Source organism: Myxocyprinus asiaticus, chromosome 9 (genome assembly GCF_019703515.2).
Source record: "Myxocyprinus asiaticus isolate MX2 ecotype Aquarium Trade chromosome 9, UBuf_Myxa_2, whole genome shotgun sequence".
In the NCBI taxonomy this organism is placed as follows: Eukaryota; Metazoa; Chordata; class Actinopteri; order Cypriniformes; family Catostomidae; genus Myxocyprinus; species Myxocyprinus asiaticus.
In genome coordinates, this window is record NC_059352.1 from 7,295,020 (window position 1) to 7,319,824 (window position 24,805).

At 35.7% G+C, this 24,805-nt stretch overlaps 2 protein-coding genes across 5 annotated transcripts in view; one reads left to right on the forward strand and one right to left on the reverse strand.

Annotated features, from left to right (window-relative positions):
* Nucleotides 1-12,348, reverse strand: part of LOC127445957 (uncharacterized) — a 17,698-nt gene extending 5,350 nt beyond the window's left edge. Inside the window, exons 1-2 of one of the 2 annotated variants that reach the window (XM_051706496.1) lie at nt 10,765-12,348; nt 357-678 (exon numbers count right to left, since the gene is read on the reverse strand). In XM_051706496.1, coding sequence (XP_051562456.1) covers nt 357-678; nt 10,765-11,200 — 758 coding nt within the window. In that variant the 5' untranslated portion in view covers nt 11,201-12,348. Of the gene's footprint in view, nt 1-356; nt 679-1,962; nt 2,572-10,764 lie in introns of those variants that run through there. The other variant, XM_051706495.1, reaches the window with a different exon arrangement.
* On the forward strand, nt 1,542-20,892 carry LOC127445951 (phosphatidylinositol glycan anchor biosynthesis class U protein-like). 3 transcript variants are annotated; one of them, XM_051706485.1, is made up of 12 exons: nt 1,542-1,655; nt 5,393-5,457; nt 5,564-5,623; nt 6,329-6,391; nt 7,352-7,461; nt 7,582-7,682; nt 8,366-8,463; nt 10,160-10,314; nt 12,385-12,528; nt 12,981-13,105; nt 15,623-15,765; nt 18,468-20,892. In XM_051706485.1, exons 1-12 carry the CDS (start codon nt 1,625-1,627, stop codon nt 18,579-18,581), a joined length of 1,209 nt encoding a protein of 402 aa, XP_051562445.1. In that variant the 5' UTR covers nt 1,542-1,624; the 3' UTR covers nt 18,582-20,892. The 3 variants fall into 3 exon arrangements, with proteins under 3 accessions (XP_051562445.1, XP_051562443.1, XP_051562444.1); XM_051706483.1 differs by lacking the exon at nt 1,542-1,655 and adding an exon at nt 3,344-3,480; XM_051706484.1 differs by lacking the exon at nt 1,542-1,655 and adding an exon at nt 4,416-5,281.
* Nucleotides 20,893-24,805: the final 3,913 nt, after the last annotated feature.

A 24,805-nucleotide genomic window follows, 5' to 3' on the forward strand; every position in this document is an offset into this window, starting at 1 on the left:
TGCATTTTGCGCTCTAGTGGCAATCATGTTTAATGTTTAATTAGCTTGTTATGGATAATATTCGTTACGAGGGAGAAGATATAGATGGATTGTGATGTCAGAGCACTCACTTGTGCTGTCCCTAGAATCGGCCCTAGGTCACTGTATGCATTTGTGATATGAAATAAAGGTAGCCTTTTGTGTTCCATAGAAGAAAGGAAGTCATACAACTTTGGAATGAGGGTGAGTAAATGATGAGAGAATTTTCCTTTTTAGGTGAACTTTTCCTTTAAAAAGAAAGACTTATTGTTTGAGGTACAGTAAGGTCATGCTCATGCATCCTGTTAAAAAGAAATCAGTGAAGAATAAGGTCATACCCTGGTGAGTGGTACGGTGCCAAGTAGCTAGTGCTTGGAAAAGAGGATCCTTGGTTGTAATGACCATGCTTATGGTAAGGTGGATGCGAAGACGGCAAGGATGGACGGTGTATAAATTCCTTTAGTAGGTTTCCTTGGAACTCCATCATTTCCTTCCACATTGCCATCAGACTTTCTCTTTCCTCCTTCTGTTCTTCTCTGGCCTCCCTACGCAACAGTTCTTCATACTCTCTTTGTTCTGGGATGTGGAGAGGTTCTTGCTCTCTTATGAAGCCACTAATGTGACCTTTTTTCGCCTTCTTCCTTGGAGGTGGAGTGATAACTAAAATAAGAACACATAATAGTCAGTTCTTAATAGTCACATCATTCTTAAATTACACTTGTGACCACAAGTCACTTATCACATGTTGTAGCAAGCTGTTTTGCGCAGTGAAGTCTAAATCACTAACAGATTTGCAAACATTAGTAAATCATACGACTAAAAGGGAGAACAGAAAATTAAAAAAATAAAAATACCGGTGAGGTGATATGCTGAAATTAGTCACTGACAATATAATGATAGCAACCGAGACACACGTGTTGAAACATTTTTTTACTCAAAATTCACTTAAGATATTTGAAAACAGAAAATGTGCATCATCCATTGGACACCTCTGTAGGTAGATTTTAGAAACAAAAGGTATTTGTACACAAAACTGCATTACAAACAAAATAAATATTTTTATGACTGAGATGATGACAAGAATTGAACACGCAACATGAGTTCATGTGACAATAATGCAGCATACTACTGTCTGAAAAGTTTAAATGTTTAGTTTCACATCCTATTTAACAAATAGAAGAACGTACACAGTGTTTACTGCGCAGCATATGCAGTTCACTAATATTCAATTTAGTAAATAGCCAATAGCATGAAACCATACTTCTTGCATTCTCTCTTCAGTATGCAGTATGTATACTAGTATGCACAGTTCGCAAATTTTCTGTATGCATTAACGGAATGACCTACTTCATTTGCTAAAATGCTAACGCTAAAGTGCAATATTCTACGTCATTTTGTAGTGCAAGTAGTGTGAGTACTACGTTAACATTGAAAATGCAACAAAAAGAAGTGTACTAGGAGTTCATGGGTGATGCAGTTCTTCAACGGTCAAAACAGAGTGTGTAATGTTGGACACGTGGTGCACTCAGCCTCGCTCGCGGCTTGCTGTATGTAGCGGAAGGGGCAGAGTTACCTGGCTACAATGCTGGTCTGACAATAGTAAATAATGCAGAATGTGAAGGCAGCACCTTACAAATGTGAGTTGAATGCTTTAACATCACCCCACACTGTGTGAATATATGCGTTGTTTGAGATACAAATGTTGAACTAGGGTTGGCTAACACGCTAAAGCTAACAGCAACACATCGCATGCGTTTAAAACGTCACTTCCGTCAGCTGTTAAACGGCTAACGCTTCTGTGTACTAGTGCACAACTCGGCTAATGCACTTTAAACATTCACACACTACATGGCTGAGTGCATAGTGTATTTGGAACACAGCTACATACTATTTAAAAATAGTACGCAGTATGCAGTGTATACTACGCAGTATGCAGTAACCCACCTTCTGTCATCCCATTGGTCTCCTCGTCATGACTGATCGATACTTCGATGTCAGTCGATCTACTGTCATACCTAGCAACCCCAATGGACGTACTTTGAGGTTCTTCGAGTTTCACGCTAGTACGTAGTTCCGAAGTGTTTGTTGCGCGTTTGGTTCCCCAGATGGCTTTGCAAAGCTCGTAATAATTCCAGTAAACTTTGCCGTGGCCACTGTTTTTGTGATGGTCGTAAATTTTCAGAAATTTCTGCTTAAGCGTTTTCAGTTTGGTGGTTACCTGGCGTTTGGTTCTGTGTATTCCTTGTGCCCGAAGGATCCTCGATATTTCGCCATAAATAATAGAATCACGAACCGTTCCGCTGATCCGCCGACTAAATTCTTCATCCGCTCGGATGTACAGGAGCGCTTTCGTTTCCGTTTCAGTCCAGTTTCTTTCTACCGCTATTTCTTCATGCATGTCGTCACGTAGATAAGCCAGTGAATACTGAGAGTTTATATTGCCCCAAAACACCAAAAACTAGATTTCGACCCCCCGTGTCAGAGTCACATAGGCCTACAAATATACGGCGTGGATTATCCTCGTCAGCTCCTTCAGAACCTTGCGATTGGCTCAAACCATTGAACTAGAAATTGGAAAGAGCGGTAGAAAGGTAGTTATCATAAACAGGGGATGTATGTTGCATTATTATAATTTTTTTTTTTTTACATATGTAATTTATTGTATTTATATTTTATTTATAGTTTTATAAATATTTTATATTTTATTCAGAGCCCCTTGACTGCAGCATTTGGGCTGTAATGCTGTTGACTGATAACATCCCTTATGAGAAACAAATAACTCATCCCCAAGAGGGCGCACTCCGGCCTGAAAAGTCAATTCTTCCATTAGGCCGAAATAAAATCTTTCGACGTTTCTTGTCATACTCAGGTCATATGTACACGAAAGGTGTTGCTTGTTTAAATCTATTAATTAAAAAAAGATTAGTACCTCGGATACAAATGGACATCCACTTTTGTAATCTCTAAAAAATGATAAAATAAAATATCCCATCCTGATATCACAAACGACTGTGATTGGTCCATCGCAACTAAGCGCTGAGAAAAGTATTTTTTTCCACCTGACCACACAGTTTGGCTTATACACGTTCGAGGTTTAACACTATTTAGCTACATTTTTAATATGCATTTCTAAAAATTTTGGAAATATATAACTTTACAATATATTTCACTAAATAACATACACAGGAAGTTGTTATTTTGCTTTTCAATCGTTTCTTCTAATTGTAGTCTAACACAAAACTACTCTAGGTATGAATCTGTGGACATGAATGTACCACTGAACTACATTTCCCAGAATGCGTCGCTTTGACACCTTCTTCCTCGCGACAAAAATGGCGGCTCCTTTAACACTCCTCCTAATATTGGCTGTGACAATAAGAGCGGGTTTATTCCGTTCCAGTTTAGCAGAATTAATTTCGGAGAGGGTTGAGGTTGTGTCGCCTCTGAATGCGTGGAAACGAGGTTTGTTTGTTTATTTTTATGAATGGAATAGCTGCGTGGTGTTGCTTAGTTTTTACATGGTAGCCCAAAAGCTGAGCTGTCAAATAAAAGGCATGCTTCTAAGATATTAATCATGCAAAATATATTCCATAGTTCATCGTTGTTAAGAACATTATTGTTATAACTGGTCTCAATTATTTTAACAATTACTAAAGTTTTGTTCGGCAGATTTTGACACCTGGACCTACACCCAACTTATACTTATGTCTGTACTTGCATTGTTTACATTTATGTAAATTATTGCTCTTACGGTTTTTTTTATTAGTGCGCAGCGTCATTATATGCACAATGCTGTATTTAAATAATTTAGCAAAAACTGACAATCTGAATACTTGAAGTGATGTGATTTTGGGCGTTGATTCACACACCCTTACAGAACCGTCATCATTATTGGTTATATTGTTGACTTTAAAGGTGCATTTCACATTTGAGAGGTTTACATCGTTTTAGCATTAAGATATTAGGTTAAAAATTGTGATGCAAGTATAATGTGAAGTGTATGTTTTAGTGCACTGCCTGGCCAAAAAAAAAAGAAAAAAAAAAAGGTGATTTAAATAAGCAGATACTTAAGAGCCTATGATTGGATCATTATTTCACTGATTAATATGTTTCAACTGGCAACAATTCTTTTAACCCTAACTGATGCAGTGTAGCTTCTCTTTTCTTAAACAACCATGTTGGAAGACGTAGATGTTACTGTGTTTCACATAAAGGGGCAAATTATTGGCCTGCATCAAGCAAAGAAAACAACTAAGTTGATAGCTGAAATCACTGGAGTTGGGTTAAGAACTGTTCAGCGCATTATTTAAACCTGGAAGGATAGTAGTGAATCGTCAGCTTCGCGGAAGAAATGTAGTCAGAAAAAAATCTTGAATGATAATGATCGGCGATCGCTAAAACGCTTGAAGTCACATCGTAAAAAAAAAATCGACAGTAGAACTCACAGCTATGTTTAATAGTGAAAGTAAGAGCATTTCCACATGCACAATGCGACGAGAACTTACAGGATTGGGACTAAACAGCTGTGTGGCCACAAGAAAGCCACTTGTTAGTGAGGCTAATTGGGAAAAAATGACTTCAGTTTGCTAGGGAGTATAAAAATTGGACTGTGGAGCAATGGAAAAAGGTCATGTGGTCTGATGAGTCCAGATTTATCCAATTCCAAAGTGATGGGGGCATCAGGGTAAGAAGGGAAGCGCATGAAGCGATGTACCCATCATGCATAGTGACCACTGAACAAACCTCTGGAGGCAGTGTTATGATCTGGGGTTGCTTCAGTTGGTCAGGTCTAGGATCAGCAATGATATGTGGCAATAAAATTAAGTCAGCTGACTACCTGAATGTACTGAATGACCAGGTTATCCCATCAATGGATTTTTTTCTTCCTTGACAGTACAGGCATATTCCAGGACGACAATGCCAAGATTCATTGGGTTCAAATTGTGAAAGAGTAGTTCAGGGAGCATGAGGAATCATTTTCACACTTGAATTGGCCACCACAGAGTCCTGACCTTAACTCCATTGAAAGTCTTTGTGATGTGCTGGAGAAGGCTTTACGGAGTGGTTTAATCTCAGCCAAAAATTGATGCAACTCTGGTTGGAATTAAATGTTGTGAGTGACGTTGCATAAGGTTGTCGAAACAATGCCACGATGAATGCGTGCCGTAATCAAAGCTAATGCGGTTCGACGAAATATTAGAGTATGCAACTTTTTTTTTTTGGCCAGGCAGTGTATATTGCAGGATACCATTTTCACTGCTTGGTATGTCATGTTAAATACCCATTTACAGTTCAAATTACAGTAAAACAAATCTTTAAGTCTTTGCTCAAGCTGTTAAGTGCAAAATATGTTTGATTTGTTTTTTTTTAACAGTTGTGGAGGGTCTTGCCTTGTTGGATCTGGGAGTGTCACCTTACTCAGGAGATGTGTTTCATGAAGTAAGTTCTTTAATTGGACTTACACATTAGTGTATACATGTTTGATTGTGTTTTCAATTTCTATGCTGAAATGTCAGTGTTTAATTATCCTTTTAATCTCTTTCAGACACCCCTTATCATATACCTCTTTCATTTTACAGTCGATTATGCAGAGATTGTGTTCATTGTAAGTGTTTTTTATTTGTTGTCCTTCCTGGATTTTTAAATGACAGGATTATATTTCTAAACAATCTCAATGTATGGAGCAGGGGCTCATTCAGCTACAGTGGCTCCAAAATAAATTTGGACACTTAGCATAGTTCACCCAAACATTAAAATTCTTTCATTATTTACTCACGCTCATGTCATTCCAAACCCATATGTCTTCTTTCTTCCGTTGTAAACAAAAGGAGGTCACCTTTTACATTCATTGCATCATTTTCCATACAATGAATTTTAATTTTTGTGTCCACATACTTTGATGGGGCTCCTGAGTGACATGCTACCTTGGTTGCTTGCCATTCAATGCAGACTGTGGGCCGTCCTTTCCTGAGATAATGAATATGAGTAACATGTTTAGATTTTCTACATCCTAGAACAGACGTGCCTGCTCAGTTTAGAGCTAAGATTAGAGCAGTCCTGCTCGGTGACAGTTCTTTGAGCAACTTCTGTACTAGGGCAGTGATTAATTCTAGTTTACAATAAATTTGGCATAGAATGAGTAAATCAGTAAAGATTTGAGTGATCAAATGAGTTTGCATGGGGATAAAAAAAAATGAAGATAGTGTCTGAATCATAGCTCATAACTTCAGAGTATTAGAGTGTGTTTGTGTTTATGTAAAATTCCCTACGTTACACGTCTAAACATATTCATGTAATGTTATATCACCAGATAGTAGATGGAATCACAGCGGTGGCTCTGTATCTGGCAATCCAGATTTATAACAAGAATGTGGTAAGTTCTAAAATGACTTATTTTTGTTCTTGATATTTAAGTTCTAGCAGTCCGATCTTGTGCTTTATTATATGATTGTCAGACATTTATAGTTCCATATACACTCACTAAGCACTTTATTAGGAAAACTATGGTCCTAATAAAGTGTCCAATGTGGTCTTCTGCTTTTGTAGCCCATCCGCCTCAAGGTTTGACGTGTTGTGCATTCTGAGATGCTATTCTGCTCACTACAATTGTACAGAGTAATTATCTGTGTTACTGTAGCCTTTCTGTCAGTTCGAACCAGTCTGGCCATTCTCCATTGACCTCTCTCATCAACAAGGCGTTTCCATCCGCAGAACTGCCACTCACTGGTTGTTTTTTGTTTTTGGCACCATTGTGAGTAAATTCTAGAGACTGTTGTGCACGAAAATCCCAGGAGATCAGCAGTTACAGAAATACTCAAACCAGCCCATCTGGCACCAACAATCATGCCACGGTCGAAATCACTGAGATCAAATTTTTCCCCATTTTGATGGTTGTGAACATTAACTGAAGCTCCTGACCCAAATCTGCACAATTTTATGCATTGCACTGCTGGCACACGATTGGCTGATAATCATATGAATAAGTAGGTGTACAGGTCTTCCTAATAAAGTGCTCAGTGAGTGTATATTTGCATTATACACTTTCTTTGGTCAAACAAAGCTGAACTGACATTAAAATGGTATATACTTTCAAAAGTTTCATGCTATAACCATGGTTGTTTGAACATGTTCCACAGTAATACCATGGTATTCTTTGATGTACTCTTATGCTCCATGTAAATACTATGGTACAGTATATGAATATTGTAAATCATTAAATACCATGGTATATGTCAAAGTACAATTGTATTATCATCTGATACCATCACTCTATCATGGTACTTCCACCACAGTACCTATTAGTAACTTTAGTTTAACTGTGCTTGGTTTGTAGTTTAGAAAACAGAAGTATGCCTTGGAATCAGACCGGTATCCACATGACTGTTTGGAGCTGTTACATTCTCCCAAGGAGATGCTCTACATCCCTCTCAAAGTTGCCATGTTGTAAGTTCTGACTCTTCTTCACAATCAGCCTTGGTTTGCACTCAAATTTGTATCCCTTTTCTTGTTAATTTTAGCTTGCTATGGCATTTTTCTCATGTGGCTAATTGTTTTTCCTTTCAGTTACCTGTTAAACCCCTTCACCATTCTGTCTTGTGTGGCAAAGTCGACTTGTGGACTAAACAACGCGGTTATTGCGCTCTTCATTCTCTGTACATTAAAAGGTGAGCGTTCTTTTGTCTAAACAGTCTTAACAAAAGTATGTGTATTGGAATTGAGTATTTAAAGAGCATACTTTACTGGTAATAGGGAAAGTACACGCTTCTGAGTATGTAATGAGACAATATGCCAGTATGTGGACATAATACTACTGTCTTGATAAGCAATATTTGCCTAAAAAGCATGCATATTTCAAAAATCCATCTGAAATCAGGATATCTTTGGCATAAGAAATCTACATACTATTATTTGAGACACACTAAACCTAATCTCACATACTATTTAGGATGTATGGTATGCAAATTGAGATGCAGCCTTGTACTTCATGTAATTATCCAAGTAAAATCAGAAAGGGTAATGATTTATAAAGCATCTCAGTGTAGGTATGCTGCTTTAAGGGGTGGTCATACTAGGCTCCGTATGCGTTTGAATAGGAATGGAGCGCGAAGTGTAGTGTGACCGCCCCTTTAGGGTCACACCACTCTAGTTTTAAAATGACTAAGATTATATCATAATCATAAACATATTTAGGGTGAGTAGCTTTAGAAACACAAGCCCTTGATCCAAGAAACTATAAAGAAATGAAGAGCTAGCTGTGCTTCCCTATAGTTTTTAGACTAGAACATGGCATTATAATTGCAGATGATACATAATTTGCTGTATGTGATTGTTGCTTTTATTTTTTCAGGTAGTGCCTTGTTGAGTGGGATATTCTTGGCCTTAGCCACATATCAGTCTATATATCCTCTGACGCTGTTTGCTCCTGCACTGCTGTTCCTCCTACAAGTAAGAGTCTGACATAATTTCATAAATGTATAAAAGCACTGGAGCAGTCAGACATCCGACTTTCAATCAACTTTCAATTACTTCAGTGAGAAGCATCTTTTGACATCATTTCAGAGTTAATGGTGTCTAATGTATTTTTAAGAAGGCATTAAGTTTAATATAATTATGAAACAATAAATCGGGCTATATAACAATGCCTTTTTTTTTTTTTTTTTTTTTTTTTGACTTTTTATAGTAAACACAAAATAAATGTTCATGACTTATGTTTTTACCAAAATTGGCATAAGAACACGCAATTTTCTGACTGGAACGCTTTGAGGTTGAGGGACCTCTGACTTCGTCTTGAAGGTGGCATAAGGAAGAACCTGATGTAAGGCTGTAGCAACTAATTGAGTAAAGGAATATTCCGGGTTCAATACAAGTTAAGCTCAATCGACAGCATCTGTGGCATAATATTGATTACCACAACATTATGCTACATTAATTTAGACTTGCACCTCCTTTTCATAAAAAAAAATTAAAAAATAAGCAAAAATCTGGGTCAAAAATACTCACTGTTTCAAAAGTATAGCCACAAGACGTAAAATGTGTGTTTACATGATTTTAGTGATAAAATGGCTTCCAAACCTTTTCTGTGTAAAGTTATATCCAATTTTACAACTTCGTTGTCATGTCAACACACACTAAAATGACTGTAAAAATTATGATTAAACCAGGGACTAAAAACGGTTCAAGAAAATCAAATGACATTTTTAGCAGAATGTAACCGAAAACCGGAACAAAGTGATTTTCAATTGTTCCGAAGTGAAAACTTTTTTAAATGCTGATAACCGGTTAATTTTGTTCCGATAATTTTTTTTCATGAAACTAAAGGCCAAAGGGTTTATAACAGTATATTTTTGGAACTACACCTCTTCATGTTGCCCAAAAAAATTAAACATATGCTTTATACCTGAAAAAAACTGCTGCGTCACACATTTCTTTGCCTAATTGCCCATTGTGGATGTCGCATTCTGTGATTGAAGACCTTTTTAACAACTATATATAACTGCTACATATGCATGCACGATTAATCCAGATACAAGGAAAACATTATTAGATGTAAAAAGTAAATTTCTCAGTTGTTTCCAAGTCTTCCCTGAATTATTATTAGATATGATGCAGCTGGGTTTTGACTCAGAAGCAGATCTTTAATTAAGATTTTATTTTTTAACTGTTAATTAACTGTATGCATGTTACAATTTCTATTGTGATAAATCGCAGGAATGTTATTAACCATTCTTTTTTGTTCTAACCGGTAACCATTTGGAAAGGAGGCTGCAGAACTTTTATAAAATTAGAAGCTTCACCTTTCTGCCTTTAAATGCTCCAAAAATTGGTCCGATTTACTTCCATTGTAAGTGCCTGTCCACTGTAACCCAAATTTTGGCTTTTTTTTTTTAGAAAAGGATGTCAAAAAAATGTGTGGTAATCAACATTATGCCACACATGCTGTGGATTGAGCTTAACATTTATTGAACCTGGAATATTCCTGTTAAGTCGATTAAAAACGGTAATGAAAGAAATGCACAACATGATATAGGGCGGATTCGAACTCTCAGGTCTGGGAGCACTATGACTCTGTGTTGCGATTGTGTGCGCTACCACAGCTCTGCCTTCATTAAACTTGATGACCCATTTTCTCTCTTTCTTTTAGAGGTTATATATCCCAGTAAACCCGAGGAGGACTAGTTTCTGGTTTTTCACCGCACAGTATGCCTTCATATATGTGGGCAGTCTGTTGGTGATCACTGGCCTCTCATTCTTTCTCCTGGGCTCCTGGGACTTTATTCCTTCTGTCTATGGATTCATGTCAGTCAACAGTAATATGGCACTTTATCACATTACTACATATTCCTCTCGTTAAGAATTTTATTGTTGAGTTTTATCTGTTTCTATCAAAGGGTTCCCACCCCTTAAAATCAGCCAGACCAGCTATGTTTGGTTTCAACAGGGACTCTGATCTAAAACATTTATTTGCCTTTTCTGGTATATACAGCATATCTGATTCACACATGATACTGCTTTGAGTCTTTAATTAGTCTTGCTAACATTCACACATCAGCAATAAAATGTTGTTAAACTCTGTGATGTCATTTGCCGGAAATGACCTTTAAAAAGCTGCGCCGGAAATGTAGGCTTTTAGTTTGAAAACATGGCGGGTATAAACAAACGAGAGGTTTTGATTACAACTCGCAGTCCGTTCACAGGTTATAACTGTTACACGTTTATTATGTTGTCAAATTGAAAAAGTTGACCTACCTTCTGTCACATAATCAGTCTTCTCGACGTCACAGGTCGGTGTCTCGATGTCAGTCGACGTACTTTCATCCCGCCCATCCTCAACGGAGCTAGTTTGGGGCTCTTCGGGATTCAGGCTACTATTTAGAGCCTCGGGATTTGAAGGGCGACTGGTCCCCCAGATAGACTGGCAAAGCTCAAAATAGGCCCAGGGAAGTCTTTCGTTGCCGCTTTTTTTCTGAAGTTCACGTATTTTCAGAAATTTTATCCTAAGCGTTTTTAGTTTGCTGATCACCTGGCTTTTAGTCCTGTGTATACCTCGTTCTCGAAGGAGGCTAGTTATTTTATCATAAATAACGGAGTCACTTACTGTTCCTGTGATCTGTCGACAAATTTTTTCATTCGTTCGGATGAAGAGAAGCGCTTTAGTTTCACGATCTGTCCAATTTGACGACATTTTTGGGTACTCCCGTGTCACACGCTTTGAACGGCGCAGAGTTGTTGCGTCATCTCCGTCAGCGCTTTGTGATTGGTCCAAACCAGACTTCTCACGTCAGCGAAATTACAACTTCTCCTTCTTTGAAATCGCCTTAGCTGATTCACCATTATTTCTCAACGGGTCGTGTCACACATGGCCTCTTAACGGAAAAAAGCGTTAATTATCTTATCTTCAGTTCAATTTAATACAATTAAATTCAAAAGAGCTTTATTGGCATGATGTTTTTATATACAATATTGCCAAAGCATTAATACACAAGCCCCTTTCACACATGCAACCCGGTAAATTACAGGGAAATCGTTGGGTTTCCTTTACTGGTAAATGTAGCATATGTGCTGTTCACACATACCATCAATATGGATATGTAGCTATAGATAATGATACAAATTTTCATTAAGGGAAATTGCCAGAGCAAAGTTAACCAGTATTTTCAAAAGGGTCGTATTCACGCATGACCTCTAACCTGAAAAATTGCAGTCAATTTTCTGGATAAGGATGTATGTGTGAAAGGGACTATTTAAAAGAAAAAAGAATAATAATGAAAGCAGGCAATTTATTTATATAGCACATTTAAAACACAATGGCAATTCAAAGTGCTTTACATATACATTTTAAAGAAAATACAAGCTACATAAACAAAACAATTAAGAACATGAAATAAGAATAAAAAGCCATACAATTATTAAAATGAATAAGAAGAATATTAAATTGTAAACACCATCCATAACTGTTATTAAACTTCCCTGATTAAACAGGATAACCAAAAATTCGAAACACTTTAATTGTTGTTTACCGTCCCTGATTAAACTGTAATTGTTGAACAGTAATAAACAACAATAAGAATAGAATTAAAATAAGGTGCCAGGTAATGAAAATAAAAATAATAATAAAACTGTAATAACAATATACTCTATACAATTTAAAATAAAATAATCTTTCAAATTGCTCTTTGTGAGCCAGTCTCTGTTATCACAAACTACTGTAAATGTCATAGGAAACCATAGGTCAAAAGGTGTGGGAACCCTGAAGGTAAAGCAGGTTAAATGGGATAGTATGTTTGTGCCCTGGACCTAACTTATTTTTACACTTATTCAGATGATAACTTCATTAAATTTCATTTATTTTGTGTGTGTTTTGTACAGTCTCTCTGTTCCTGATCTCACTCCAAACATCGGACTCTTCTGGTATTTTTTCGCCGAGATGTTTGAGCACTTCCGTCTGTTCTTCATCTGTGTCTTTCAGATTAATGTCTTCTTCTACACCATCCCTCTCTCCATCAAACTCAAGTAGGTCCTGCAAATAGTTGAACATATGAGCAATAGCATGTCTTTAGCAGAGGACCTTCATTAAGCATTTATAAGACTCTCATGGATAAGAACTGAGAGTGATGCTAAATTTCTATAGCTAAGTTTATAGCTTCATGAGAATATATATTTTTGAAAATATACATATGATTTTCTCTCCAGCATAGTTTAGACACTAATATGTAATATACATTTGCCTAGTAGTTTGCAGAACATAAATTATATGGGCATCCAAATGTTGAAAAAGCAGCTTTATGTTCAAAGTGTGTATATAATGCCTACTGTTCTCTCCATTTTGGATTGATGCTGTAAAAAACATTTGCTACTTTGTAATCACTTTTAAATGTATCCTGTGTAATATAAAAGCTCTTCTAAATTGTTTATTCTTTATATGCACTAATGCTTCCTTGTAATGGTTTCGTTTATTTAAACAGGGAGCATCCAGTGTTCCTAATCTTCATGCAGATTGCCATTATCTCCATCTTTAAATCTTACCCCACCGTGGGAGATGTTGCTCTCTACATGGCGTTTCTGCCTGTCTGGGGTCACCTCTACAGATGTAAGAATCTCTTTTCATTTTTCTGCTTTTTGAAATAATATTGTGAAAGTGCAGAAAAAAGAAAAAATTGCGGTTACAGTAAGAGACTTACAATAGAAGTGAATGGGGCCAGTTCATAAATATTAAAATACATTGTATGCATTATATGTATAGCTTCTGGGAACGTGACGTCAGCAACGCAGTGCATGTTGGGACTTTAGGACACGGAAGCTGTAGTGGATTCTGTGTTGTATTGGAAATAGATGGTATAGTTTGTATTATGCAGATAAAAATACATAACAATGGTGAATGCTTGTTGTGTAATTAACTGCCATAATCACACTCACGACCGGCGTGGGGTGCGATTGGTCTTCGTTCGGTCCATTATTGTTTTTTGGTTTTTTTTCTGTTTATTATCACTGTGTACTAATATCTGATAACTGATGAGCGTGTCCTAAAACATGGCGGCAACTACCCAGAATGCAATGCGTAGGGGCGTAGTTTCCCAAGCTCTATAACATTATTTAGGTTAAAATAATGTTTGTGTAAAACAATTGCTTACTAACCTTATGTGTAAAGTTATTTCCAATTTTACAACTCCGTTGTAATGACAACAAAACCCAGTAATCCCAGATATTGGATACTTTACACAGATAAAGTTAGTAAGTGATTTTATCACAATAAAATCATGTTAACACATAAAGTATTCATATCTTGTGGCTATACTTGTGAAACTGTGTATATTGGCATTTTATGGACTGGGCCCATCCACTTCCAATGTTAGTGCCTAACTGTAACCCATTTTTTTATATGTCTGTATATTATTCATTTATATATACATGAGGGGCAAGCTGATCATTTTTGGTGGTAATCAACATTATGCCTTTTATAACATTCCATAAAGCCATACATTTTTATTATAAGACATCAATTTCACTAATACTAAAATAACAAAGTCAGTTGGTATAATAAGAAAACTAAGAGGTTTGGTTCATCAGGGGTGCCTTTTAACTTTATTACAGCATAATTTATCCATGTATAATTTATGGCAGTATTGCTTGGGAAGAACTCAGTCTTCCAATTTGCAGACATTTCTCAGAAATTAAGACTAATTACTTTTTCTAATAATTTCATCTGCTCCTATGTTAAAAAAAAAACAAAACAAAACTTAATATTATTACAATATATACATCAATATATACATTTTATACACATTGACACTCTTTGAATCTCTTTTTTAGTTGAAGTTGTTTTCCTTTAAATCTCATTCTTTCTACTTTTGATCTAATATGTTGTAAATGTATGTCCTTCTCTTTGATTTTATGTTGTTTGTTTCTGTGTTTTTTTTTTTTCCTTTAAGACTTTTTATGTCTTTCTCTTTATTTTGTTCTAACTTTATTTCCTACCTAAGATACTGTAAACGTATGTCATTGAAAAGGTTTGGTATTAATATCAGCCCATTAGGGTTTCTAATAGTGGTTGACCGATATGGGTTTTTTCAATGGCCGATACCGATATCTAGAAACAGGATGGCCGATATAAATGGCAATACACATAATACAATTTAACAACAGTAAATCAGATGTACACAATTTCTAAAGTGAAACACTTATTGTATTTTATGCATTATTTACTCAAATTTGCAAAAACCTTGAAAACATTGTGTTGACTATCCATTATCAAATCTATTGGTAGATTTTGGAACTGACACAAGGGAAAGTTAACACTTCTGTTAACTGGCCAAGCGAACACAGTTATCTTACCTTAATAACAGGGGCAGATTGGGAAGAGAAATCGGCCCTGGATTTGAAATAAAAACCAGCGCAAAAGTTGAGATTGGGTGGGGGTAGTATCCCAAAAGTTGTTGAGCAGGGGATGGTGGTTCTGCGCCGTTTCACGGCCGGCCCACCGAGAAAGGTCCTGGTTCTCCCTATGGCCAAAATATCCATGCCAAAATGTCCAGATATCATCCGATTAATTGGCCTGGCCAGTATATCGGTCTAGCTCTAGTTCTCTCCTGCATATCCCTTTTCTTTAGTGTATTCTTCCCTTGTTCTTTAATCCTCATGGTGCTAAATAAAGTAAACCGAGAAGAGCTCTGTTATAGCTTTTATAGTTTTGGTACACTATTAACGTGTTACATGTAGGTTGCACAATAAAAGTTCACAAGTTAATTTTTTTATACAAAAATGGGTAATTTATCTTACGGCCCACATGGAATCTGGATTTTCACATTTGCTATGCTGATTTTGAGGGAAAATCTGTTCAACTGAATTAAAGTTGTTGAAATGTGTTAAACTGAGCTTTTTAGTAGCTGAATGCATTATCCAATTAGCCAGATATCTAACAAACTAAAATGCAAGAAGTTTGTGAATGACATGCCTTCAATTCTGCTGAAATTTGCAGCACTTTGTTGACGGAGATTCTATTCAGGCTAGCTTATGTTTTATAACATTTTTTGGATGTTTCAGTGTGTTTTCTCTTAAAAGATGTTGATTTGCAATGAAACATTTCTTTCTCTCTCTCTTTGTATCTCAGTCTTAAGAAACATCTTTCTGGTGTCATGTGTGCTGTTGGTGTGCTCTGCACTCTTCCCTGTGCTCTGGCATCTCTGGATCTATGCTGGCAGTGCCAACTCTAACTTCTACTACGCCATTACGTTGCTCTTCAATGTTGGACAGGTGAAGCAAACCATCTTGAAAAAACATTTTATATAAACTATGTTGGAAAGACTGCTGGCACAGTATCTGTTTTGCTTTGTCATGTGGTCAATAAAGGGTTCTTCTCAGGTTCTTATTAGAGTCAGTTTCTAAGCTCATTACATAACAAAAGCTTACAGCAGCTCCAGTCACATCTCTCACTAATTTATAGAGACATTTCCTTTGCTGGTAGAGGTAATGCACAAGACCAGGTGTTAGGTTGCTGGAAAAATAGAACAAACAGGCCGAGGAGGGAGATGTTCAAATAAAAAAAACGAAAAAATAGAGGTTTACTGCAAAGATATCGGAAACAATAAAACATGCTATTAACCTCCTAGCTTTTGATGTTTGGAAGGCTTGGGGAAAGATGTTTTTACAGCTGTCAAATTGTGAACAGAAATATCCATGTCGGAGCAAGGTTTCATTATTCATTAACTTGTATTCGTTTCAGCTGTACAGCCCCATATCAAGTTCAGCATAACTGCTGTTAGAACACTTTATCTGAGGCATGTGGTCCTGAGGCTCCAGTTTGCTTTACAATCTGGGAATATATCCTGTTTTTTATTGTGGAGACCAATTTTTTTTTTCCATTTTTTATTTTTTATTTTTTTTTTAGATTATCTGACTCTGACATTAAGCCTGTAATATTATAGTCTTCCATTGTAAATGCATTACTAAAAATTTTAACTTGTGGTGCTTTTCAACACCTAATCCCAAAAGCGATATCTGCTGTAGACAAAAAGGTGGCTAGCGGCATTTTAATATATAATACAACTTAATAAGTTTGTCTCATAATTTTGGAAATGATACGAGGGTTCTAACACTTTGGTCAGTTAAAGGGATAGTTCACCCAAGAATGAAAATTCTCATCATTTACTCACCCTCATGCCATCCCAGATGTGTATGACTGTCTTTCTTCAGCAGAACACAAATTACGTTTTTTTAGAAGAATATTTCAGCTCTGTGGGTCCATACAATGCAAGTCAACTGGGTCCAAAATTTTGAAACTCAAAAAGCACAAAAAGGCAGCATAAAATTAATCCATATGACTCCAGTGGTTAAATCCATGTCTTCTGAAGCAAAACGAAAGGTGTGCGTGAAAAACAGATCTGGTTTTCATTTAAAGTCCTTTTCTTTTATTTTTTTTTTATTTTTTTTTTCATATCCACAGGTGGCGGGTGAGGAGAGTCCCCTGTTCAATATGTAAAGCGCATTGAGTGTAGTGTCACAAAACCGCTAGTTTTTGGCGATTCGCATTCTTCATTCATATTGCCACCTACTGGGCATGGAGAATTTATAGTACAAAAGGACTTAATATTGATCTGTTTATCAATCACACCTATTATATCACTTCTGAAGATATGGATTAAATTGTTATTGAGTACATAAACAATCAGTGTTCAAAACTATGTCCTTATCTTACTTCGATTCACTACGGTAAGCCTGTGAAAATGAATTGTATTTTGAGCTGTTAGATTTGCCGCGAAATTTCTGGCTTATGACGTTCATCCTTGCGTTATTACATCATGTCCACACACACAGGAAGTACCGGCTGTCTCATGTTGCGGCTGGAGAAACTATGCTGCGCAATTCAGTAACACTCACATAGTTCAGGACAGCATTGTTTCAGTCTAGATGGATGTTTATCTGTTATCCGTTTGGCAAAGTTGTTTTCCTGCTATAATGCTTGGGTATGTTGTCTGGTATGATTGTTTAAGCTTATATTGATTGTCATGCTTTTACGAATGGAACATTACTTGTGTGTTAACCGATCGCAAGGTAGCTACGTTGTCCGGTGAAGTTACTGTGACATGTTTAATATGTATGACTTATGAAATTAACTTGTCATTTTTATATTGCATGTTTAATGAAGTAAATTTTATCCCCATCATTATTGAATCCTCGTTTTATGTTTCTAGTTTACAGTGCCATTGTGTGCATTGCATAGACATGCTATTGTAGTAACTGAGGCTGGACAATATCGTATATAAATAAACTCGTCTGTTGAACTCGTATCATCCATATCACAAGTTTAACCTCTTAAATTGAAAACAATTTTAGAACAGTTCAAACATTAATAGTAGATAAAACACTTGAATAATCATATTAAGGTATACTGGTGGTGGCTGAGGAGAGTCCACTGTTCTCTATTTAAAAGTGCTTTAAGTGTAGTGTCAGAAAAGCGATTTAAGTGTAAAATTCATTCATATAACATAAGAGTGTTGCTTATCTTCATCAAAGCAAGTAATATTTCCGTTTCAAACATTTAATCATATCACATAATATCAACATGTAAATAGCACGTTATGACTCCGGCTCCAGTCATGATCACACACAGTCAATGTCCAGGTAAGCTCAGATTGGGAGATTCATCCACCAGAAGAGCAGTGCCAAAACACGACGCAAATTGCTTGCAGTTTTAAGCTTCAACCACCGGTGTCGCTTGAGTTACATAGTGCAGCTTTAAGCAAAAGTGTGGTGTTACAAGAAATGTTTGTCACCAGTTTACTGTGCGAACAATGGCTAAGAAATTAGACTTAATTAGACTTGGACATACGGTATGTGTCGCAGTTTAGACTCGAAATAAAACTAAACTTGCATTTAGTCTAGTATTTAGTGGGTGCTATGAAAATTCACAGTAAAGTTTATAGATTACATGAAATAATGTGTGTGCACCTCCACAGATCCTACTGGTGTCTGACTATTTCTACGCCTACCTGCGTCGAGAGCATCACCTGACTCACGGCCTCTACCTTAAGAAGAAAGACGGCACTGAGGCCACACTAGTGTTAAAGTGACCTTCAGTCACTGGACTGAGAAACCTCACCGACTGCCTCAAACTCATCATCATTTCTCTACTTTTTTTTGTTTATTTTTTTGATTTTCACAACATTTTCTTTCTTTATTTTTCTTTACCTCTTTTTCACTTTCACCTCTATTTGCTTCCAATATCTTGTTTGTTCTGACTTTTTTTTCAAACCCAGCTTTTTCTTTTGCACATTTGAGAGCTTTACCTCATCTTTGGATATGGACCAAAGCAGTTTTGTAATGGACTTTATTTGAAGTAGGGGGTATGTGAGTGAATAAAGAACTCTACTAAACCTCTGTTCCCATGAATGAGGGAATTAAAATGTCAGAGGTGGGCAGAAAGGTTATGCTAAGTTATAATTTCAGTTATTTGTACTTTTAATTTGGTTTATATTTTGTTCTTTGTAAGTATCCATTTTCTTTTTTATATTGAACTTATTTTGGTTGGACATGCAGCTTGAAGTCATGGTCAGCAGGGGGCATAATATGAATGTGAAATGACAATACTAACATGGACTGCAAAAGGCTCTGACTGACCCCTCAGAGCCTTTGGGCATATATTGGACTGCCCGACATGTAGAGCTGGTTATGTACGAAGGAGCATCTTAAAAGATAACTCTCTGAATTGGTGGATTTCAAGAAAATGTCCATGTCAGATTTCACCACAAAATCAAAAGAATTTTTTTTTTTTTTTTTGGGGGGAAGTCAAAATGACAGTAATGACATTCTAGTCATTTAATCACCATTGAGAATAATGGGAATAAATACATTTGAAAAAGTCCCTTAAAAGTCAAACCAAAAAAATCCAGAAATCCAGTTTATGTAAAGAAGAATTTTGGGGAGAAATTGTCATGACAATATAATGTTACAATGTAAAAACTGTTAATGGTACTAAAATAGGTATACTATATAATTTTGTATAGTTTTCTTTTAATTTTGGAGTGAAATGTAACCTGGAGATTTACCCAAAATATGGTTCTCGCTTAGACTTATCCATTGGGAAATTATTTGTTTTTGTTTTGCTTTTTGCCTCCCTAACAATTTTGCAGTCTGTCTGACGAATGTGAGTTGCGTACATTTTTTAATTTGGTGCTTTTTGTGTTCTTTATTTTCTTTTCTTTAATTCTTACAAAATGAGGGATTAACATGCACTGACTTTTTATTTACTTTAACATTGGCACGCTTTTGAATTGGGTTTACTGTTCTGTTTTATTTCTTGTCTGATTGGAAAGTAGCCACCTAGTTACTTTGATAAGGAAGAATGGCAAACTCCCAGTAAACTTTTGACCGAACTCCACAACACAATGTGACACAACACAAAAACCTTGAGTGATTTGATCAATTACACAGCTTTTCAATAGTCCCTCTTATGGTCAGCCCTACCTAGATGGAATTTTCCATTACCTGTATCGCTTCCCGACTTTTCTCATATAATCCGCCCTTTGACCAAGGAGGAAGAGTTTAACATCCGGAAGTCTTTTCAAGATATTGAGGTCAGCTGTTCCAAAGTTTAGTGTGTGAAAGTTATAATTTTAGTCATAAAAGATGGAGATACCCAAGGTTTACAAACAAATGCTCTATCTATGTTTTGATATTTGTATTGTACATTACTTTTACCCTATAAGATGGAAGGAATTAAATTGAAAAGCCTATATTCTTTTTATAAACAACAGCTGAACCATCATCAGTATTTGTCTGTACACTGAACAAGAAACCATTTTGGCTAATACAGCATATAGACAGAAACTATTGACCTTGATAATATCACTATAAATATAGAGCAGAAATATTAAATGTGCTCTTCAACCAGAAACATTGTAAACTTGGATATTAATGTTGGACTACTGAGATTATGCCTTTGCTTTTTATGCGTTTCGTATTAGTCCACATTGTGGCCTTTCATCATTCTTTTGGATTTTTTTGGCAAAAATCCCACATTAAATTTTGGATGAACAAATGTTGCATGGACTTAAGTTGAAAAATGTGCTCTCAGTACCAGATGGGAAACATTAGTATGCACGATTAAGGGCCAATCTCCTGCTCGCATATGACATGGAACTGCAGAGGAATTTGGTTGTTTCTTTCAAACATTATGTGTCCAGGAATTTTTTGAATAACTAATGTCAGCAGTTGAAAATGTGGACACTCAAGTATTATTCATTACTTGACCTCTGGTGTACATTACTCTAGATCTCATTTTGGACTGAGGGTGGACTTTAGGTCATTTATAATGTCATGACACTGATTTTAAATGATTTGTAAATTATGTGTTGAAATGCCAATAAAGAATGTTTCTCAATTGTCATGTTTTTTTTTTTTTTTTTTAGTAGTTCAATTCCCAATTCAAGAGGTATTGAAGCAACTTAAAAAAATAAAGATAAAAATCCTCAAATTTTTACTCATTCATTGGGTGTACTCAAGCATGTCTTGTAGTCTTATGATTTGTTTTCTTGCAAGAACGGCAATTATTTAAGCCTTTGACTTTTGTTTGAGAAACGAAGTATAATCTGTCCCTGTCAGCAGGTATTGTATGCAAAAGTCTAAGTAAATACACTTCATTGCTGATATCAGATTTTCTGAGTAAAGTTTGGAGTGTTCAACGTATTTAAGATGCTGTTGATCATTGCGAAATTTTTAAGTCTGGGTAACAGGTCTGCTTTTGGAAAAATGGGTGGAGGAGGGTAGTACACTAAAAAGTGTTGAAAATTGAGCCCCACCTGCTTCTGTTTGTCAAATACTTTAAGCTGTCATCTTAAAATTTCATGTAATTGCACAAACTCATTATATAGGTTGACTTATGTATTTTGTGTAGTTTGTAAGATTAGTCAATTTTAATAAATGTTTTAATAAAATGTATGAATTTATATACTTTCCATTTTGAAATGTATCGTGGTTATTTAAAGCTACAGACTTGCTTGTTTGCATTTACCACAATTTAAATTACAATCATTTTTATGTAAGCCATTACTGGAAGACATCAATCATACACTGCAGGTGAAAGTCAGAATGACTTTGCACATACAAACCACATTATTCAGTAAACAATTTTTGTTTTCCTTTCACCTCCTATGGATATAATAATTTAACAACGGGTTAAGTAGATTTCATAATATTTATCTTTATATATTTCATTTTAGATAATAAACAAAACATGAATATTGATCTTCAACGATAAAATTTTCAGCTCTAGTAAATCAGTGGTCAATATTGAAAGGATAGTTTTCTTTGACTATTTGACTTTTTTAGTAATTAACATTGGAATGCAAATTTATGTAACAGAAATTAATTCGCTTTCATTCTCACATAACTTTGAGGGCACAGCAGTTTTTTGCACATTGCTGGGATAATGTTGCATAAGCGTATTTACATATGTACTATGCTACCATGCCAACTACACAGGACCTGTTGAATCAGATTTTCATGTTGCCATTATTATTTCTCTTAAACTGGCCAAATGATGTATTGTTTTGACATAGATGTGGTTCCCTTTGTGAGCTCTGTCGACACTTGTGTAGACTAAAGAGTAATGCTTTTTGAAGCTTTTTGAAAGGGCCCCTCATCCTGACTAACTGGAAACTTGTTAGCAGAATATAAAGCAGAATATAAAAGGCTCATGGGGCAGTTCATGAAATTAAGCGCTATAGTGAAACTTTCTACGACAAAACACTTTTTTATAAACCTCTAATTACAGACTGGAAAGTGATTAAATTATTAAATTATTAAAATCCCCAAATCTTTACCAGTGTAAGGATGCCAGTCATTGAAGTGTGATTACTTTCTGGTGAATAAAACTGTGGGAGCAACTTGTTCAACAGAGAAAATCTTAAAATTACAATTGAATTATTACAGACAAACAATGTAATCTTTCAGACCTGTACTGAAAACAATAAACCCATTAGATAATTAATAATTCAATAATTGTTTCCTTAAAACACGAAAGCCTTTAACCATGCAAAATAAATGTAGAAAACCTACAAATGCAAAAAAACACGTCTCAACATGTTCACAGACTTGTCAAATCTTGATGAACCTTAACATTGTAAAAAAAAAAAAAAAAAGACAGCATGTTCTTCTTAATTTCTAAGATAATCTCTCAGTTTCCAAGAATGTGAAGCAGTCCTTCCAACTTCAAAAATCTACACCACCCTTGTTATCATTCAGTACTATGTGTTCCCAAATGATACCATTGCTGTACATAGTGCTGCCACTGTACTAATTTGTAAGAGTGTTCATCTGAACTCCAAAGTGGATTAGTGTGAGTCCACAATCAGCACTGTTCCCTTTATATTTTACATGTGATCATTTTTCTGGGCATCCTGTTATACACCTAATCCTTTGTTACAGTTTTAAGTCACTAAACCAGGCACTGTTCCCTGATAATAAGTATTAAAAAGTTTATTTTCATAACAAAACAATACGTTTTCATGGGAATCAACACCCGAAGCATGAGAAAATACCTGGAATGAGGATTTGAATAACTTGACCCAGTTTTTCCCAACAATGGAAACTTTCTTTATTGGGGAAGTTGGGGGTCATTGAAAAATAACATGATGTCTGCAATAGTTGCTAATGTATCTTACATCACCTAACCAAGTATAAGCATGTCACATAGTCAAGAATTGTTTTTTTGCTTATGCTGTAACTTGAATATGAGGATTCGTTTAAGGGTTTTATATCTAGCTGGGTTGCAGTGGAGTTTGATCATGATGGGCCCTTTGAACTCTGTAACTTTTTAAATATGAATATGCCTGTGTGTGTTGTAATTTAATAAAGTATTTCTATAACAGGGTATACAAGACTTTCAGAAACATGCGATGGTCATGCTGAAGCACTTAAAGGAATTTACCAGTTTCAATACAAGTTCAGCTCAATCAACAGCATTTGTGGCATAGCCACAAAGGTTCATTTCAACTTGTCCGTCCTTTTCTTTAAAAATGCAAAAATTGAAGTTACAGTAAGGCACTTACAACAGAAGTGATTGGTGCCAATTTTTGAAGGGTTTTAAGGCAGAAATGTGAAGCTTATAATTTTATTAAAGCACTTACATTCATTCTTCTGTTAAACCTCATGTATAAAAAAAGCTATAAAGTTGTTTAAATCGTCATTTTTACAGTCATTTAAGGGGTTTAGTGTTTGTTGACATTACATCGTCCTGGCAATGAAGTTGTAAAATTGTTTATAACTTCACACAGAAAAGGTAAGTAAGCGATTTTATTGCACTAAAATCATGTTAACGCGCATATTGTTTATGTCTTGTGGCTATACTTTTGAAACAGTGAGTATTTTAACATTTATGGATTGGCCCCCATTCACTTCCATTGTAAGTGCCTCACTGGAACCCAGATTTGTACTTTTTCTAGAGGAAAGGAGAGACAAGCCAAAATAAATTTCTGTGGTAATCAATATTATGCCACTTACGAAAATCGAGAGTTCATGGCAAATTTGCCACAAACTTGCGGCAAATTGTCCATTGTTGCCAAAGGTTTGCCGGAGGTTCACCACTACCGGCGAAGAGCTGCAAACTTCTTACAAACATTTGAGGCGAATCAGAAGATCATTTGCATGTGAAAATAACAAGCGGCAAATTTGCTCCAAATTTGCGGCTAGTTCAGATTTTTGGAAAAGGGAAACAAAAATTTGCTGTCGATTATTGAACACGGAATATTCCTTTAAACATTATTAAACTCAATTATTTACACAATGAAAGGTTTTTTACCATACTTAACAGAGAGGAATTGGGAGTTAGCTTACATCAAGGAGCTCTAAAATACATGAGTAAATACATAAATACAATTTAGGTCATTTTATCAAACACGATGGAATCTTTTAGAATGAGACATCAAACTAATACCACAAAACAATATACAGTATAATACAGTAGTTACTTATGTGTGTGCTGTTGTTTTTTGCTGCTGAAAATTGTCATGTTACTTTCCAGAGAAAGACACCAAGGAAGTGAATGGGGCATTACAAAAGACTAGCAGGATGGAAAGTAATATTGACACGTAAAACACATTTTTGTTTGAAACACCTGCAATATGCCTTGATATATATATATATATATATATATATATATATATATATATATATTTTTTTTTTTTTTTTTTTTCAATTTAGAAGTTAGTGCATAGCAAACATGGCAAAAATGGCAACACCAGCTCAAGAAGTGTAATTGTCTAAAATTCACCCCTATATTCACTTAAGTGTAATATTG